This window comes from Daucus carota, chromosome 8 (genome assembly GCF_001625215.2).
Source record: "Daucus carota subsp. sativus chromosome 8, DH1 v3.0, whole genome shotgun sequence".
Taxonomy (NCBI): Eukaryota; Viridiplantae; Streptophyta; class Magnoliopsida; order Apiales; family Apiaceae; genus Daucus; species Daucus carota.
The window spans coordinates 23916678-23937070 of record NC_030388.2 but is presented as its reverse complement, the minus strand read 5'-3'; the positions used below and the strand labels follow the sequence as shown (position 1 = coordinate 23937070).

Below are 20393 nucleotides of genomic sequence, written 5' to 3'. Positions count from 1 at the left end.
AATAATTATTATATATTTATACTAGTTAATTATATTCTTTATAACTCATAAATTGACTTTTTCTGAAGATACAATCATATTTTTTATTTTTATTTGTGGCAATCATAATGTACTCGTGGTGTTGCATAAATAATACCCTCGTATTATATAAAATTTAATGGAGTTGATTTAGGTTGTGAAATAAGTTATATAATCTTTGTAAAGAAAATACATGATGAATTTCTGAATCACATAAATTAGAGTCAAACTAAGTGAGTTATAAATGACCAAAATTCGTTTATAAAATTTAAATATATCTCATTTAATTCAACTCAGTTTATATGATTCAAAAGTGTATTTCGTATTTTTTTTCAATAAGGATTCAAATATATAATTTGTTTCACAATCTAAAAGCAATTCTGTTAAATGTTATATGATACGAGGTAGGGCTGAGCAAAACCGAACCGGACCGAAATAACCGAACCGAACCGAACCGTATAAATTCGGTCCGGTTCGGTTTGGAATTTTTTAAAACTCCGGTTTGTTCGGTTTTCGGTTATAACCGAACTAAAAGTTCGGTTCGGTTCGGTTTTTAAAAACAAAATTTCGGTTTAACCGAAATAACCGAAGTTTTTAATATATATATAATTTTTAAATTATATTTATAATTTATATACATTACTGATTATTATGTCTGCCTAAAGACTTTAAACCTAAAGCCTTAATCGACTACAAGTCTACAGCCCATCTCATCTGTTACGCAACCACCCACCACTCCACCGGCGTCTTGATCCTTGCCACCACCACGACCGACGACACCACCAGACAGCAGGTACTGCTCGGTACCTCTTTTCTTTTCTTTGAAAAGCAAAATGTATGGAACACTGGCAAAATCAATTCACACTCCAGGTCGGTCGTCTAGTATTGATGTTTTGTATTTTACTGGGTTGGCTACAAACATACAAGTAGAAATGGTTAGCTAATCCTAAAATTCAAATGCTGCAGCCTCTTCTTTTTTAAAACTTCGGTTTAAAATTAACCGAACCGAAGAAACCGAAGTATTTCGGTTCGATTTCGGTTCGGTTTGAAAGGCAAGTTCGGTTCGGTTCGGTTTTTAAAAAAATGAAGCTTCGGTTTTCGGTTATTTCGGTTCGGTTCGGTTTTTGACCGAACCGACCGTTTGCTCACCCCTAATACGAGGGCATTATATGCGCATAAATGTAAATATAGGATTACCTGAGATAGAAGTGAAAAATGTGATGACTATCATAAGGAAAAGTCAATTACGCAAGTGTACAATCGAGAATACCTCTGAATTAATTTATATATGTATGTTTTGTAACTTCTTATACCTTGACTAAAGTTGAACAAACTCGAAAATTTGTTGAATAAACTCAAAAAATCGAAACGAACGATGCAAATTTGATTTCTAAAACAATATTTCAATCTGTACCGAATAGACTGAATAGTCTGAATCACATTAATTATATAAATTTATATTTGTGTCACATATTTTTATATATCTTATATACTGTATTAATTATAATATATAATATATAATTTATAAATTTAATTATATATATAGGTGAAGTGGTGTTGACTATTTATTTAAAACCCAACGTCCCAACCGACCGAATTTTAAAAAAAATTCCTATTTTTCACATGGATTTCTAGATTCCAGGAATATATTTGCCCCTTTGAGCACTCGTTCGCTTCCCCCTCTTTTTTTAACTGTACTCCTCCACACTTCCACAGTCTATCCCCTTTTCACCGCGACTCCGGCCACATCTGCTATCGCCCGTTCTTTTCAAAGTCATCCCAAGGTTCGTCTCTTTCTCAGATTTGTATTCATACTTTACGTGCTTGATTTCATCGGGAAATTTACAATATATCTTGTTCCGAAATTTAGCACTTGAAAGTTCGCAAAGCATTCCTGTATGTATATGCATATATTTGTAGATTCTTTACATCTATGTCACTGATCTTTAAACATAGCTATAGTGCAGATGAAATGGTGTGGAATTACTAAAGGGGCATTTCCAATAGGCTCTTCAATAAAACTCTTAACTTTGAATTTACAGAGGATGTGAAAAATCAGAGTTCCAACGGGCTGGTGGCTCTTTATAAATCTAAGAGCTTCCTCTCTTTCTTCTTCTTTTTTAAAGAACATCTATTTCCTTTAATTTATTATCGTCGAATATAATATTCATTTCCATTCTATTTCCATTCACTTCTCTATCATTCTCTCCCCAACTTTTCTGTCAAATAATAATAAAATATGGATAAAGAACACATATAAAGAGTAGGGGTGGAGTCTATTATCAAGACCATCTCTAATAAGCTCTCTACAAAAGCTCCTACTCTAAATTTAAAGAGCATTTGAAAAATTAATGCTCCAATGGGAAGCCTCCTCTCTCTCCTTTCTTTTAAAAAGCATCTAGGTGCTTTAAACTTATTATTATCAAATATAATATCCACTCCCTTTCAGTTCTATTCACTTTTCTCCCTGATCTTTTTTTCAAATAATAATAAAAAAATAAACAGAGAGCAAGTATAAAGAGTAGGGTTGGAGTAGTATATTCAATGTATTAACTTGTTAATACATTATATTATTAACTTAAAATTATATTGTTTATTATTAACTTAAATAATTTAATTTATATTATTAACTTATTTTTTTTTAAATCATTACTTGATGCACATTTTAATACGTACATAAAATATAGTTTCATATTTTTGTTTTGAAATTTTCTTAGAATTAATATTTGAACAGTAAATTTTTTTTTACTAAATTTTTTTTACTATAATTTATGAAATTATACTATATTAGAGTTTTAAAATACGTGACAAACCTTCTATCCAAGAGAGCACTAAATAAAACCAATAAAATGAGTTTACCTTTTTAACAAGTGCCAATTTGGTCCAAAAAGACTCCCAATGATACACAAATTGACCAGAAAAAGAGACAAACATAAACAAGTCATGTTGGTTCACCATGATTGATAGGCTACATTTGAATAACAAAACACTCATTGACACACAACTGCTACAAAACTCTAGCAAAGTCAAAACAGGCACAATAATATCATGTTCACCAGCGCTCCTACATTAATTAATTCAAAACAGAAACATTGTTAGCTGCTCCTTTCTTTCATCACATCACCCACTAGTCCTTCATATTTTATTTTCTCACCTGATCGCAGCAGAAAATCAAATTAAGCAAGCTACAAAGCACACTGTTTTTCTTGTGAAATGTCGACTCAGTCAATTCTTTTACCCCCGCCACTTGTACCTTCTTCTTTATCCCTCCTTTTGTTCCAAGAAGCTACACAACCTTCTCTAAAAATACAACACATACGAACAACATCCACTTTAATATTTTCACATATTTATTCTTTGTTGTATAAGTTCTCTTTTAATCTATAAAACATACTGAAACATACTATACATTTTGGTTTAGAGACTTGGAATTGGTACGATGTCTGAACCATTAAGAACTCCTTTGGTTTTGGTTATGTTGTTTAGTTGGTTTTTGTTGCTTCTTGGAGCAAACTCACAGACTCCAAAAACTCATCCTCGAGAAGGTTTTCTTAAAGAATGATTTAGGAGCCCATGCTCTAACTTGTTAGGAGCCATATATTATATTATTTTTTAAAGAATAATTTAAGAGCACCATTGGAGATGCTTTTACACTCAAATCTCTAGTCTTTTTGGTAACCACCCATCATTACTGTTTTTCGACAAAGATAAAATTGTAATTGCCTAAATTTTTTAAACAAGGCTGTTATACTATCACCTAATACTTAGCTGTATGGTTTTTCATTTTCCTGAACTCTTTTTTTAGTATATAGTCTTTTTCCTCAGAAAATTAAGACTTCATCTTATATTGAATATCAGTAAATGCCAAGTACCGATGGAAACATTGAGAATGAGGAGTACTGGAACATTATTCACATTCCAGATAAGGCACCTGTTCCACCAAATTTGCAACCCACAGGTAAACATTCACGATGTACATGATTCTTCTGGCAATTTATGATAAAACATTATTTTTGTGTGTGTGTTTGTTCTGTAAATCATAATTACGAATATAATAAAACATATTTTTTGTGTGTGTTTGTTCTGTAAATCATAATTACGAATATGATAAAAAATAATTTGTGTGTGTGTTTGTTCTGTAAATCATAATTACGATTTTAAAGGGCTGTTTCAGTTTTTCTATTCCAGTCGAGATCCTTGGAGTAATACAGATTGAAAGTGGGGGCGAGGAGATCATGTTTTTTAATATGTGTAGTAGTTTTCTATAGTGTGTTTGTCTGTATCAAGTTATCTCTCCATTATATTGTTATAATGTTTTTTGTTGTACTGGTACAGTGAATGCCTATGCTTCAATAATAAATCCGAAACATGCTAACACACTTATAAGGTATGTGACAATAATTTTGGTCCTTGTTTTTCTTTTTACATGCTATCGTCATTTCACAAAAACAGTCCTATTTTCAAAAGTTTTTTATTCAATGTAGCGATGTCTAAGACTGATAAAAAATGATTTTAATCTCGTGCCATCAATTCGTACTAAAATCTGTTATTATTATGTTAATACGAGGATTACTTCTTTTGTGCCAAAAAAATGACAAATGAGATTATTTTATTTTTTTGTGGAAGAGAAAATATTGTCCAAGGCCAAAATATGAAATTTTCTGACATATTGCACATTATCATAGTTACATTTACTTGAAAAAGTGCTTAGTACCTTAAATTTGGATTGTTATAGCTTAACATGTGAAACAAATTGAATGTTATTAGGAAGCTGAATAAGATTTTTCCTCTCGAAGATCTTCGTCATGTGAAGCGCATACGCAAGAAGTGTGTTGAAGGTGTGCTTTAACTCAGATACCTACATATTTAATATCATATACCTTCCTTCTTGTGGATTTTTAATATATAAATATGGAAGGATCTGTAATCTGTTTATGCTTTAGGAGATATGTGTTGATTGATTTGGTACTTTGTACTTGTTATTTAAGTACCAATGAGACTTGCTTTCTTATGAATTGCAAAAAAAATATGACAAAAAAAATAAGAAACAAAGAGGATGTAAGAGCTTCATTCTTTTAATATTTAATTTAGTACATGTCTTGTCATGCATATGTCCTGATCCAGAGGAATACGGTGGTGACTATAAGCATTTACAAATTTACAGGAAATGTTCAATTATTGGTGATATTATGTCTGGCTTCTGATGAGAGTGGCCAGTTGGAAAACATACCCAGTGATATGGTTGAGCTTATTAAGTCATACCAGTTGAGTACATTTATCACAAAAGTAGGTCACCCTTTAATTCGTACTTTACGTTCCCACTTTTTTTTTTGATATAAATTTCAGGGATGTATCTGTTCATGTAATTAGCTGTGCAAAGCATTTTTAAAGTGTTTTGATCCATTAGATTACTAATAGGGTGGGGTCTGTTCCTAGAGATATTAGTTTTATTCCTACTTTTCTTTGTTTGTTGATAAAATGTATCCTTTGGTTTAGTACATTTCGATTAGTGACCAACTTTATTACCATATTGTGCTCAGACTTGAGCAATTTCAAGTGTTGTGATCCTTATGTGTTCATATCACCCTGGTCTTTAAGATTTTTCGTAGTCATTGATACATGTGATTCATGTAATTATTTTACACCACACATAATAAGCACATTGATTTGGTCGAGGGCTTGAGAATAGGCATAACTGTAACTGTTATGATTGACTGCCTTGTTCTACATACATTTTCAGGAGTCATTGATGTACTTGTTGAATATAATTTATGATCTCTGCAGACTTTTTATTGAATCCACTTGACCTTGATAATTAAGTTTTCTTATCTAGCCACTTTTCTATTCTCTATTCCTTATTTATGACGTATCAGTAGTTTATTTATGTCATATCAGTAGTTTATTCTTGTAAATAGTGGTAATTTTGTTTGTTTTTTGTCAAACTTGTTAGGTATCCAAACACGCAGCAACATCAGAAGAAGAATGGGAAGAACAGTGCAAGCTATGGCCAACTTCATATCATCCACCAACCTAGTATGTCGTTTGTCATCTAAGCTAAGTAGTTTTCTTACAAAATATAGTTTATTTGCTAATTTTCAGATCATTTAAAGTATCATTTGGCTAAATCATCTAAAATTCTAAACTTTTTCCTCTGGTGCAAACGCTTTTTGCCCTCTTTGTTGATTTAAGATTTTTTTTTAAAAAAATTATCATTCATCTTTATATTGCTAATGAACTAGACCACAACTCCAGTATTTTTTATTTATTTTTATCTAGAGGATTCTGACAGTATTCCAAATTTCCAACCACATTGGGAACCTATTTTTAAGTTCAAAATATAAATACTACTGGTGGTCGGCAGAAAAGTTGATGGAACATTTCAACAGAACCAGTAGAGACACAAACAGATTCTCAGATTTATTCTCAGGAAACTGGTGTAGTATTGCGTGTTAGCTTCTGCAACTTTAACTCTCAAATCTCTAATCACAATAGCTTTTTTGTTATCTAAGAAATATTGTCAGAAACTTTTTTGGATTTAAAACACCTATGGATATAGCAAGAACTTTGTTAGTCATAAGCTGAATTACTAGTTGCCCTTTGTAATGTTTTCAGTGGAGTAATACGTTGCATAATAAATCAGTTATGAACTCATCATGTGGTATCTTGTGTGTATTAGTTTCACTTTCACCTTTTTTTTGCTAAACTCAATTATTTTGTTTACAGTCGAACTCGAACATGATACGGTACATACTTTGGCCAGTATAATTAGTTTTGCTTAAGAACTAGAAAGTGCTGAGAAGTTCAAAGATCAGTGATTAAATTAAACTTGAACATGAGTTGAATTGATTTCTAACTATCAAAAGGGTCATTTACTGTCTAAATTCTACTCTGATTGTTACGTATATGTTTTTTTTTTTTGGCACAGCAATATAGACGGCATCACTGGATTTAGTGAAGAAAACTCACAATCAGTTTTTGAGTTCATGAAATTAGCTATTGAATTGGCAAAATCTGTTGATGGTCAGGTAATTGTATGCCTTTATCACGAATTATACCATATAATAGATTCTTAGGGGCTGGAACTTGTCTTTTCTGTACTCTTAGTAATGGACAAATGGATATATAGGATGAAGTCTGTAGTGGACAAGTCCTTTGCAGTTTGTTGCATTAGGGTCTGAGATGATCAGGCATACACATGCAATTTCTCTTATAACGGGGATTTAATTACACAGAAGTCAACGTTTTGAATATCATAAGAGTTACCTATTTTCAGAAACTATATTAAACTTTTGATGTCCATATATGAACCATGCATGAAAAAATATACCGAAGTCTCTTGCATTGCCATATAAAGTCAATGTTAGTTCAAACTGAAAGCTAGACCCTTGATAACATTAAACTTTAGCAATTCACAGCTTACCATGTTTAAGCTATTACCGTCATTTATTGGTGGACAGCTTATTCTCTGCCACATGGTATCTGCATCTGCCTTGCAGATTGTAAATGCTGCTGTTATTGTGAATCCAACGTCTAATCAAGTGGTAGCAAGATCATGTGATCAGGTTTTTTTTCAGAATCCTTCAACAAGGAACAGTACTGGAGAAGGGTACCTAGAACCATTTGAAACTATGTCTTCTCCCATCATTCAGGGACCGCAAACCCATACAACTTCAAGTTCACACTCTTCCATAAATGAACAGAAGAGAACATATAGTGATGTTTCTTGTTTACATCCTTGGCAATGGGCTGAACAACAGTCCCAAGCAAGTTGTTTCCGCCACCCTTTTCACCATGCTACTATGGTAGCTATCGAAAATTCTGCTGCCAGAGATAGATATCTCTTCCCTGCTAGTGAACACATAGTTGATAAATGCTGTCAGGCTGATGTTATGGATGGTACAGTATCTTCTTCAAAAAAGCAAAAGACTGAAACAAAGGTAAGCCTATTATATCCCTTCTCATTGTAACGTGGTGGTATTTAGAAAGTATCAAATTTGGACCATCTTGCAACATAATGAGCCAACTCTTATGCATCAATCTGCCGTTACATGTCATGTCTTTGTTGAACAACAACAGTATTGTACACTGTTAGTAAAATGTAATGGATCAAGTAAATATCCTCTGTTACTTAAAAGGGTTGTTTATATAATAAAAGTAAAGCTCATATCTGCAGTAGTAACCCCTATAAATATTTTATCTGGTAATTATGATGAAATACAATTTTTCTCCACACATCAGTGTTGAGGAATAATGGGGTGTATTCTGGTTAGATTACTGAACTTTTGGCTGTCTTATTTCATTTGAGGAATATAGTTTATATTTATATAATTTAGTATGTAATATTCAGAAAAATTATAAAAATGTAAGGACAAAATTTGCTAAATTTGATGGATTTTTTTTGTCCAAAAGAATATTTTGTATAGGAAAGGAGGTAATTAATAGTCTTTCATCTAACTTCATGCACCGTTAAAATGAAAGATTTAAATGAAGTCATCGGAGTGCAAAAAGTTTGTTTCATGATTAACTAATTTAATGTACAATCTAATAAGCAAAGTCTCACCCAGCTTAAGGTGCTTTTTCAGGTAGAGGATTTTGGAATACAAAATATCGAACCTAATGCCTGTGGTTCCATGCCAGTCAGACCATACTTGTGCACTGGTTGTGACATATACCTTGTTTGGGAACCATGCATTATGTAAGTTCTTTGATTCTTTATGTTATATCTTATGTACTACTTTGCTACAGAGAGAGATGCGTGTGGCTGCAAGTTTGATACTTAAATCAAGTATTTACTGGAACTTTGGAAGAAAGGTTTACCTATGCTGTAGGCTGCATGTTATACTAACCTTCTCGATTCTCTTGCACACCTTTTTGCGAGTGTCGATTAATCATTTCATGTGCCAAATGTGAGGTTGTGTTCCCAGATGAGCATATCCTGACGGTGGCTTAAGTATAAAATACACACTGTATCATTGTAGCCATTATGACTCCTTAGTGGTTTTATAATATCGTTATTTCTTTAACATGTAAAAATTTGCCAAAAAGATGTCTTCAAAACCAATTATTTTGCACTTTAAGGAACTCATATTTTGTAGTTCTGTTTGATGTTGCTGTTGTGTTTACTGTTTCCCTCCCCATCTCTCTTTTTAATTAATTTTGGATTTCTGATGCTTTGTGGTTCCCTCTCCATCTTTCTTTTATTGATTTTGGGATCTCTGATGCTTTCTGGGTTTATCTGATAGGTGTGCTATGGCACTTGTTCATCAACGGATTAAGCGTATATTTTACGCATTTCCTAATCTCAATGCCGGGGCACTAGGAAGTTTGCACAGATTGCAAGGAGAGAAAAGCTTAAATCACCACTATGCTGTTTTCAGAGTCTTTTTACCAGAAACTATATTGGATAGAGGTGATGTTGTCACTGCAGTTTCTACAAGTGATAAAAACAAAACGCAAGTTTCATAGGAGGTATGTGCTTGCAATTAATTACGCCCCTTGTATTTTTATATGAGGGAACACTTTCATACCACTGTGGTATTTACATCAAAAAGTTTAGTTGCCTGTAGCTCTATTGGTCCAGAATTGCCCGTTGTTTCCCGCAATAGTTTGGCGTCTGGCTATATATGTATATATTAATATATTATGGCCTCACATTTATATTTGTTCCCTTTGCAGGTGCACTGGAAGAAATATCTCACTTGTGATTGAACCTCCATACCGCGAGGAAGATGTTTATTCAGTCCCCCCCAGCTGTTGGAAATTTTTGTACTGTAGAAAGGTCAATTACACTAAATATTTAGTAAAATGAATTGTACTACATAAAAGAATGGCTGATACATGATAGGTTAATATACCGACATTTGTCTACATTCAGCATCAAACCCAAACTAAATTTGAGCAATTTATATTAAAAATTCCATATGATAAAATATCGAGTGCTCCAAGAGGTGCACAACCGTTGGGTGTATGGATTATAAATAAAAAGGTTCATCGGAAGTTGCTGATCTAATATGAAGTAGCTGGGCAGGTAAACAGAGACATAACCCACAGGTAACCGGTTCATTCATCAGTTGTAATACAGATAGTTGTTTCCAAATGCAAGAAAAATAGCGGTGGAGTCCCAGAAGTAGAGATTGGCCAAACGGGCCGAACCGACCGAACCGGCACGCCCCGAACCGGGTTTTTAACCGCCCGAAACCGTCTAAACACAGACCGGTTCAAAACCAACCTGAACCGATACTGAGCACGTGCCGAATATGGGTTGGGAAATGGGAGACCAAACCGTAACCGGCCCGGAACCGCGGAAACCTGTGGAACCGGCCTGGTTTGAACCGTAGAACCGCGGAACCGCGGTTTGAACAAGAAAACTACAACCTACCCCCTACTCCCTGGTCAGCGACAGCTAGTCAGCAAAATGTTAATGTGTTATATTGAGGCTTCAAAATTTTGTAATATAAATATAATCTTCTGCTTTCTGTTCTTTTTACATGGGTTTTAATATGTTAGTTTTTGTTTTATTTCGTTAATTTAGTTAATTTTAGTTGTTGTTTAGTTAGTTTAGTTTATTTCATTTACTATATAAAAAAATTACTTAATTTTATTTCGTTTTAGTTTTTAAATTTCAGTAATTTTATTTGCAATAAAATTAATTAATTTTGTTTCGGTTAAGTTTTTAAATTTAGGTGATTTTATTTTTAAAAATAATTTAGTTATTTTTATTTCGGTTAAGTTTTTAAATTTAGGTAATTATTTATTAGTTTACACTTTATTGATAATTAATTACATAATAACACTAAACAAAAATAATTTTCAAAACTAATATCATATAAAATTTTATTATCCAATTTTTAATATTAAAGAATTGTTAAAATTTACCTGTTATTATAAAACAAAATAAACTTAAAATTAAAAAAACAACAAAAAAACAAAAAGCAAGTAACTCGATAAGTGACAAAGACACATGTTGACTGATGAACCGCCGGCCCGAACCGTACATTTTGAACCGTACTTGAATCACTCAAGTCAAAGTAAATATCAAATAGATACCAAATATGTGTTTGAAAACTAAAAATTATATCTATGGAGTTCTATATATTTTTCTTGAATACTACCGCAACCAAATGAAAATTTATAAATTCTAGTATTTTGGATAATACAATGAGATTTTTAAAATTTTATCTATTATTTAATTTTAATTTTGTAGTTATTTTTTATTTAAATAAAAACAATTAGTAGATCAAATTTTAAAAATCTCACTATATTATCTAAAATACTAAAATTCATAACTTTCATTTGGTTGCGAAAGCATTTAAGAAAAACGTATAGAAATCCATAGATACAATTTTTAATTCTCGAGCACATATTTGAGATATCTATTTGATATTTTTTTTGACTTTAGTGATTTAAGTGATACCTCGTTAAGTTTGATGACCAATTTGATACCAGTTCTTCACTTCGGTGAGCACTTTGAGATTTAACCTAATGGAAATAGATGACCTAGAAGTTCCTCTCTGCGTATTAAAACCATAGAGAATAACACTGACTACTGTGGTTGGCACTGTACAAGGAAAAATAGATAGCAGAATGCTGCAAGGTGGTTGCAACTTGCAATTCTGTTCATACAAAAGGAAGAAAGCAAGCTAGTGTGCAAGATCATAAGCTTCACTCTTACAAATTGATTGTCCTGACTCCTGAGGAACTAGATTCCCATTAGTGGGTAAATAATGAAAACTCACATCCAGACAACTACTTCAAAAGTGAAAGACCATTGCTATTCCATTTTGGCATATGAATAAGTTGGGTCAAAGAAGAGCATTACCACACAAATGTATATCACACCAATTATAATATATCATTATAATATATCACACCTGTATATCACACCGATTATACATCAGTATATCATTCTAATATGACTTGGTATATTATTCTAATATGACTTATGAATCATTTTCACTACCGTACGTTTCTTCCTTCTATTATACCTGGATGGATAAATATAATCCTAAAACTGGTCCGGACTATCCGTTATCTCAGATTATATTCAACTCAAAAATATAATATATATTTTATATCCGTTTTATATATATGTCAAATCTGGCAGAAAATATGATATATACTTTCTATAAATTCATATTGTTACACACCCTTAAAATAGAAAAATTATAATTGTATATACTTAACATATCTTATTTAAGTTATTACTTTTTGACTATTTTTTTATATAATATTATACATATTTTGGAATAAATTATCATTATAAATTTTAAAATAATTTTTTTAATATTATAGTGGATCATATTCGACTCCAATCCGATGGATCACAAATTATCCGGTTAAAAAAAAGAAAAATACGATACTGACTCATTTTTGATTTGAATCCGGATTTTCAATATTCGGGATTGATTTATATCCGAATAAAAGTATATTATACCGAAATCTGAACAGTACATAAATAAAATGATCTGAGACTTGTACACGGTACCCGTTATCACCCCGATCATTTTACACTCTGATAAATGTATACATATTTTACCGATGCACTTTTTCTTTCATTTTTTATGGCCTCCATTTGTAGCATGCGGAGAGTGACATTAAACAAAAAAAACTATGTGGCCCCCTATAATCAATGAGTACCGCTGCAAAATTTAGATTTATGTTTGTTGAAATTTCCTATAAAAATTAAAACAATTCAACAGCTCTAAATATAAAAATCAGAACTTCTCAATTCTTTTCCAAACACTTTATTAACTTATTTACTTCTCACTTCTACTCCAATTTTCTCATTTAAGTAAGAAATCATTTCTTTTAAGCTAAACCAAACGGCTGCGAAGTAAGTTTTGAAGATCTAGCAAAACTTTATGCTAATATTCAAGCTGCCAAATCAAGTTATGGCGGCAAGGATCCGGACATGAAAAAATTTATGTCAATATTCAAAATGCCAAATCGAGTTATGGCGGCAAAGATTTGGACATGAAAAAACTTTATGCCAATATTCAAGATGCCAAATCGAGTTATGGCGGCAAGATCTGGACATGAAATTTTTTTATGACAATATTCAAGTTTCTAAATCGAATTATGGCAAGGTTCCGTCCAGGAACTATGTTGTTGCTTCTGTTAACCTCACTGTCTATCATCATTACAAAGATGTTGATAAGACTGGGAAGAAGATGCAGTTGTTTTTTGGAAACCAAGAACCGTCTGATGCGGTTCTTCTCAAAAGATAAGAGGCCATTAATGATTCAAAGCAAAGTGAAGCATTGTGTGGGTCTGCTATCACTGTTTCAGGTGAAACAAGAGCTTGTGTTAATTCACTCCAATAAATGATGAAGTTTGTTTCTAGATTCATGGGAACAGAGGTCACGCCTTTATTCACATCACCTAGCAAATGACAGTTATATGAGGTCACCAGTAAGGCGAAAACTATAAGAAATGAAACCATCGGTTGTTATAAGAACAACGTTGTACGTGGGTTATCTTTTGTCGGGGAGGACGGTATTGAGCTTAAAGTTTTTACAGTCTGCCATTTAAATACATCTGCTTGGAGCCCGAATCATCCCGTGTTTCGTATTCTCAACACCAAGCCCGGTGTTCCGGTTGTCACTTTCTCACGACCGATGTCATAATAGTGTGGGTTCGTAAATAACCTTTACATCCAAAAACCATGTAGAAAATCTACTATTAATTTCTTTACTTCTCTGATAAATGTATATATATTTTACCGATGCACTTTTTCTTTCAGTTTTTATGGCCTCTATTTGTAGCATGCGGAGAGTGACATTAAACAAAAAAAACTCTGTGTCCCTATAATCAATGAGTACCGTTTCAAAATTTAGATTTATGTTTGTTGAAATTTCCTATAAAAAGTAAAAACAATTCAACAGCTCTTAATATAAAAATCAAAATCATTAACCCCTGTTAAACCTATTTTGATGTATAATAAGAATTATTTGTGATTTTATTTGCAATTTAATACTTAATTCGTTAGTTCAAATAACAAATCTTTTTATAAGTTTTGATTATGGAGCATAGTTTGGTTTAAGTTAACATAATGCATATTTTTTAATCCTTCGCTATAACTGCACATTTGTAGCCAGCATGTAGGCAATAGCGTAGAGAACTTACTAATTTTCATGGCATTGAATCTCTAACAACTTAGCAACTTCAAATACCATTTGTTGATCACATATCTCATTGTATATATAATGAGGTAAACTATACTAAATTATTCACAAACAAAATATCAGTGGCTTCAGTTTCTGTTCTTTTTCTCCTCTTCTTACTTGTCACTAGTTCTTCCAATTCTGAAAATGGAGGGTGTGTTTGTTTCGCGGAAGCCGAATCTGTTCCCGGCTTCTGCCTTTCTTGACCTGTTTGTGTAAATAAGCAGAAACACTTTTAAAAAGCTAAGAATACTAGTTTTTCTCTCAGAACTTCTGTTTCTTTTCTAAACACTTTATTAACTTATTTACTTTTCACTTCTACTCCACTTTTCTCATTTAAGTAAGAAATCACTTTTTTTAAGCTAACCCAAACGGCCCCCAAGTAAGCTTTGAAAATCTAGCAAAGCTTTATGCTAATATTCAAGCTGACAAATCGAGTATTCATGGGTCTGCTAGGTAAAAAGTGTTTTGTAATTTGACCCAATTAAATTCATTTAAAAATTTCCAAACTAAAGTCATAGAAAATATACTCGTTATTAGGCCTACTCTTTATGCATAGGTTTGTGTTATATTGGATTAATTTAAATGAGTTTAATAAGTTTATTGAAGAAGTTAAATATTATTATTCATATAAAAGTAAAAGAGTAATATACGATTTCAATATTTATTTTTAATTTTCAGTAACTATATAATTTTAGTAATATATATAAAATATCTTATGCGATGCAGAAACATATTTTGTAATTGTACATCTAAAAATTAACAGTACATATTGTATATTTTAATCATCGAACAAAATTTGAAATATAAATCGAGTTTGATTTGCTGAAAATATTGAATCTGTAACCAACTCTTTCATACGATCAGGATTGATCATTACTTGCTGCCTATTTCAAGGCTAATACTGATGCACTTCTATACCACAACATTGTCATGATTAATCAAACACAAGCAAACATTCTTTATATATTGACGAAAGTAAAGAAAAGCATCACATATCTCATTGGTAAATGATACTAAATTGTTCACAAACAAAATATCAATGACTTTAATTTCTTTTCTTTTTCTCCTCTTCTCACTTGTCACTAGTTCTTTCTCGTATTATACAGTTAAAAGTGATAATGATTTCAACGACAAGTTTAAGATCTTCTACAACACTATCCTGAGGCGTCAGACCGAAGTGAATATTTTAAATAAAAAGATTTCTGATGCCTTATCAGAAAAAAAAATAGTTGATAGAGCGCGGGGGCTACTGCCTCAAATCAATTCTGAAAATGGAGTAAATTTTGAAGATCTAGCAAAGATTTATGCCAATATTCAAGCTGCCGAATCGAGTTATGGCGGCAAGGATTCGGAAATGAAAAAACTTTATGTCAATATTCAAGATGCCAAATCGAGTTATGGCGGCAAGGATGCAGACATGAAAAAATTTCATGCCAATATTCAAGGTGCCAAATCGAGTTATGGCAACGTTCTATCCAGGAACGATGTTGTTGCTTCTGTTAACCTCACTGTCTATCATCATTACAACGATGTTGATAAGACTGGGAAGAAGATGCAGTTGTTTTTTGGAAACCAAGGACCGTCTGATACGGTTCTTCTCAAGAGACAAGAGTCCATTAATGATTCAAAGCAAAGTGAAACATTGTGTGGGTCTGCTATCACTGTTTCAGGTGAAACAAGAGCTTGTGTTAATTCACTCCAACAAATAATGAAGTTTGTTTCTGGATTAATGGGAAAAGAGGTCACACCTTTATTCACATCACCTAGCAAATGACAGTTATATGAGGTCACCAAAAGGGCGAAGACTATAAGAAATGAAACCATCGGTTGTCATAAGAAGAATGTTCTTCCATTTGCCGTTTATCTGTGTCACCATGCTGAGAACAGCGTTGTACGTGCGGTATCTCTTGTCGGGAGGACGGTATTGCGCTTAAAGTTTTTACAGTCTGCCATTTAAATACATCTGCTTGGAGCCCGAATCATCTCATGTTTCGTATTCTCAACACCAAGCCCGGTATTCTCAGCTTCTTAAAAATACTTCTACTTATTTACACAAACGGATCAAGAGAAGTAGAAGCTAGAAGCAACTTTTACTTCGGTCGAACAAATAGCCCCATAATGTGGGTTCGTAAATAACCAGGTTGTACCATCAGACATGTCTTACGTCATTTAAATATATTTTTAAAGACTAATTAATTAAAAAATTATCATAGTTAAATGAAATGTCTTCTATTAATACAATTATGAAAAAAGAAATTTAAATATAATAAAAAGAACAAATATAATATGAAAGTTTGAAATTTTAATTAAATAGAAAACCAAAGAGGGGATTTGGGTCCAAGCCCAATAACCGCGATAGAAAAGGCAGGGGCGATTTGGCAGAGTTTCCCCTTGTCCAAGCCATCTAAACCGATTTCAGATCTCATTTCTCACATCCTATTTAACAACAAAACCCAAACCCACACCCACCACCACATACGACGGCGATATGGACGGAGAAGACGGCAAACAACAGGCTCACTTAGTGTTAGCAGACAAGCTCTTTCTCCTCACGCTACCGGATGTTGACGACATCGAGAAAGTTCGCCTCCGTCAGCAGGTTCTCGACGCCGTCGTCGCCGACGGTACGCTTACTCCGTACATACATATCTGTGTTCCATGATTTTGTTTGCTTTGTTTCGTTTGGCTTCTTATTAGTTGTTGATTGTAGATATGGCTACGCTCTATGAGACTTTGGTTTCGACTGGTGTGTTGGAATTGGATCAAGCTCTTCTCGATTCTATGCGGGATAAGAATGTCCAGGAGTTGAAGAAGATCGATGACAAGTTAGTGTTTTCTTTTCTGTTAATTATGTGATGGATCTGTTTGTATGTATGACACAGCACATCATTTTGTTGTCAGAGCACGAGACACTAAAACCCTAACTAGAATTATCCGTGTCGTATCACCAGGTCTTCATAACCACTATGGTGGAAGGATTTTCCCTTTTGTTAGCTGATGAGCAAACATAGCTGATGAGCAAACATACATTTTAAACCTTTATATCTCTTACTATTAAATTGTGAGACGTTTGTGATGATGATAGCCTGTGCAAAATTAATTAGAAAAACCACCAGTTGGAAATGGCTCCCAAATGTATTATTGTGCTGTAGGAGTTTGTATAAAACAATAAGAAAACCAGGTCTGAATAGGTTTAAGAGAGTTTCGTCAAATTTAGTTAGCCAATACTGAAAACTCAAAGGGGGCTTTTGGTTCATGGCTAACGAGGACGGTTAACGGGAATTAGAACCTCAAATCCATGTCTTGTGTTTGGACTAGTCATTTTGTGATATGGAATGGGAACTCCATACCCACTTGGTGGGTAAATCATTCCTTCCACACCCCTAGAGATACCCATTCCTATGCACTTCATTCCCATACTCCACATTTTCATCCCCGATTCTCATCCCCATCTATCCAATCATCCCCAAAGTGTTTTTACTTCTCACATTTTCAATGAAATTAAAATAAACTCTCTTCTATTATTGAGTCTAAGTTCTATTGTTTATGGACTGTGTCTCTTCTCTCTCTTCACATATCTTTATTATGAATATGTGTTTTGCCAGGAAAAGAAATTTCATGCTTTGAAAATATTAACCATCAGCATTACTTACAGAACATATTTATTTTATTATATAAGATTTACAAGTAGTATTTTGCATATATAAGGTTTATGGGTAGTATATTGTATAGGTGCATCTGTGATTTTTATGTTATCAGCTAGGGGTCTGCTTAACATTTAAATTTGTTTCATACTTTTGTTTAGGATCTCTGATGCTGAAGAAAACTTGGGTGAAAGTGAAGTTCGAGAAGCTCACTTGGCTAAATCCTTGTTTTATATTAGAATCGGTGACAAGGTGAACTACAACAATGTGGCATCAGTCTAGTGCTTTTTTGGGGGGTGGCTATCACATGGAAAATGGTGCCCTTTCATGGCTGATATCTTGTTTCTTTATGAATATAGGTTAAAGCCTTGGAACAACTGAAGGTAACTGAGGGTAAAACCGTTGCAGTTGGCCAGCGGATGGACTTGGTGTTTTATACCCTACAAATAGGTCTTTTCTACATGGATTTTGATCTTATTTCAAAAAGTATCGACAAAGCCAAGAAGTACGTATATACTTAGGCCTTGTTTCATTTGGATTTATGGATTTTAAAAGTAGTATTTAAGGTCATATGAATACTGACTATCAACAGATTGTTTGAGGAGGGAGGTGACTGGGAGAGGAAAAATCGTTTGAAGGTGTATGAAGGCTTGTACTGCATGTCCACGCGTAACTTTAAAAAGGCAGCTGATCTCTTCTTGGATTCTATCTCAACTTTCACGACTTACGAGCTTTTCCCTTATGACACCTTCATATGTTACACTGTTCTTGCAAGCATTATAACATTAGATAGGGTTTCCCTAAAGCAAAAGGTATTTTAAGTTTACTGCATCAATCTGGTTTTTACAGTCTGATTTTTTTTTACCAATTTAGTGATGTACTGGTTGATATTTGAAAGGTTGTTGATGCTCCGGAGATCTTGACAGTAATTGGAAAAATCCCGCATCTATCAGAATTCTTGAATTCTCTGTATGGTTGTCAATACAAATCATTCTTTTCTGCTTTTGGTGAGTGTATATATATCTATATATTGCTTGATACTACATGTTCGTATATGGTGTCGTAGAATGACACTATTTATAGTTGCATCAGTATATAACTTGATTACTTAAAGAACTCGAGATCTTTGTTGTTTTGCTTATTGTAGCCCGTCTTGTTCTATGCTTTATGTTCTATGTTGAAGGTTTCAGTTGATATCTCTTTAATGTTCATGTGGTCAATACAATGATCAGTTGCCTTTGATTAAGCACCTTCCCAAATGGAATCTTTAGCGGGGATTTGCTGAATTATATATTATAGTGTTGGATTTTTTAATCTGTAATTATAAAACATAAATTGCAAGTACCAGTCTTGTCATGACATATAACTCGGTAATCACTAGTGCAATACCCTTTACACATAATTTTTGGCTGTTATTATTGTCGGCATCGTAGGGCTCTCATAACTTTTAATAAACTTATTGCAATTGAAAGATGCCATATTTATGGATGGTAAAACCTCTGGGCATGTTTAGGCTGACGGAACTTCATCTTGAGCATGCATATTTAGAGGATCCTGAATGAATTCCTAATAACGATGCATTTCATGCTAGTGAAAATATTGTGGATATGTGTGTGTGTGTGTGTGTGCATAGTATGTTCTGCTACTGGTTTGTGGCCGAATCTTTGAGCTGAATTTTGGGAATACAATAGCTTGCACAATATTAAGCTGCACTTTTGTGCCATAATAGGAGCTTTTCTGCATGTGCATATTGGTTTTTCTAGTCAGTGTAGAACTGAAATGATTTGATGTCTTGCAGCTGGCCTGACAAAGGATATCAAATTAGATCGGTATTTGCATCCACATTTCCGTTACTACATGAGAGAGATAAGGACTGTTGTGTATTCCCAATTTCTTGAATCATACAAAAGTGTTACTATTGAAGCTATGGCAAAGGCATTTGGAGTAACTGTGGATTTTATTGATTTGTAAGTACTGTCATTTTTTTATTAATACACTTTTGTATGGGTGTGTGTGTATATATTTTAGTCATGTTAGAATTTGTACATATGCTGATTATTATTATATTTTCTTTTGTAATCTTCAGGGAGCTCTCACGTTTCATTTCGGCAGGAAAGCTTCACTGTAAAATAGATAAGGTTGCAGGAGTATTAGAAACTAACCGACCTGATTCAAAGAATGCTCTCTACCAGTCAACTATCAAACAGGGAGATTTCTTGCTGAACAGAATCCAGAAGCTGTCTCGCGTCATTGATCTTTGAATGTGATGCAGCATTTCATTGTTTTGAATTTGATGCAGTTGTTTGATTTTAGTGCCCAAGGACAAATTGAATGTAACAGATGCATGAAGCAACTTGGATTCTGTTTTTCGCTAGTATTGCTTTTAAAACTTAAATGCGCATCCCGGTAAATTTTTTGTTATAGTATCCAAAACAAGTCAATCTCTAAATAGTATATCAAGCCTTCATCAATAGAATTCTCACCCAATTTTCTTTAATGCAAATTTTAAAAAAAAAAAATTTGTGGAAGTTACTGACAGCATTTAACATGTTTCAGAAAATCGGTG

At 33.1% G+C, this 20393-nt stretch overlaps 2 protein-coding genes across 4 annotated transcripts; both read left to right on the top strand.

Annotated features, from left to right (window-relative positions):
* Window positions 1-668: 668 nt before the first annotated feature.
* Window positions 669-9947, top strand: LOC108197329 (tRNA-specific adenosine deaminase TAD3). 3 transcript variants are annotated; one of them, XM_017364911.2, is made up of 12 exons: window positions 669-811; window positions 1735-1802; window positions 3877-3976; window positions 4354-4405; window positions 4786-4856; window positions 5183-5304; window positions 5969-6051; window positions 6944-7043; window positions 7515-7955; window positions 8601-8713; window positions 9261-9486; window positions 9694-9947. In XM_017364911.2, exons 3-11 carry the CDS (start codon window positions 3880-3882, stop codon window positions 9481-9483), a joined length of 1302 nt encoding a protein of 433 aa, XP_017220400.1. In that variant the 5' UTR covers window positions 669-811; window positions 1735-1802; window positions 3877-3879; the 3' UTR covers window positions 9484-9486; window positions 9694-9947. The 3 variants fall into 3 exon arrangements, with proteins under 3 accessions (XP_017220400.1, XP_017220402.1, XP_017220401.1); XM_017364912.2 differs by lacking the exon at window positions 669-811 and adding an exon at window positions 870-888; XM_017364913.2 differs by lacking the exon at window positions 1735-1802.
* Window positions 9948-16497: 6550 nt separating this feature from the next.
* On the top strand, window positions 16498-20222 carry LOC108199946 (26S proteasome non-ATPase regulatory subunit 6). Its single transcript, XM_017367979.2, has 8 exons — window positions 16498-16807; window positions 16894-17008; window positions 17989-18079; window positions 18187-18332; window positions 18420-18639; window positions 18726-18834; window positions 19626-19794; window positions 19914-20222. The coding sequence occupies exons 1-8, from the start codon at window positions 16672-16674 to the stop codon at window positions 20086-20088; spliced, it is 1161 nt and encodes a 386-aa protein (XP_017223468.1). The 5' UTR covers window positions 16498-16671; the 3' UTR covers window positions 20089-20222.
* Window positions 20223-20393: the final 171 nt, after the last annotated feature.

Coding starts and splice junctions, on each gene's coding strand:
- LOC108197329 (XM_017364913.2), top strand. CDS start 3,880: ATGCCAAGTACCGATGGAAACATTGAGAATGAGGAGTACTGGAACATT. Junction 5,305..5,968: donor TGAGTACATTTATCACAAAA/GTAGGTCACCCT, acceptor CAAACTTGTTAG/GTATCCAAACACGCAGCAAC. Junction 7,956..8,600: donor AGCAAAAGACTGAAACAAAG/GTAAGCCTATTA, acceptor GTGCTTTTTCAG/GTAGAGGATTTTGGAATACA.
- LOC108199946 (XM_017367979.2), top strand. CDS start 16,672: ATGGACGGAGAAGACGGCAAACAACAGGCTCACTTAGTGTTAGCAGAC. Junction 16,808..16,893: donor CGACGCCGTCGTCGCCGACG/GTACGCTTACTC, acceptor TGTTGATTGTAG/ATATGGCTACGCTCTATGAG. Junction 18,333..18,419: donor AGTATCGACAAAGCCAAGAA/GTACGTATATAC, acceptor GACTATCAACAG/ATTGTTTGAGGAGGGAGGTG.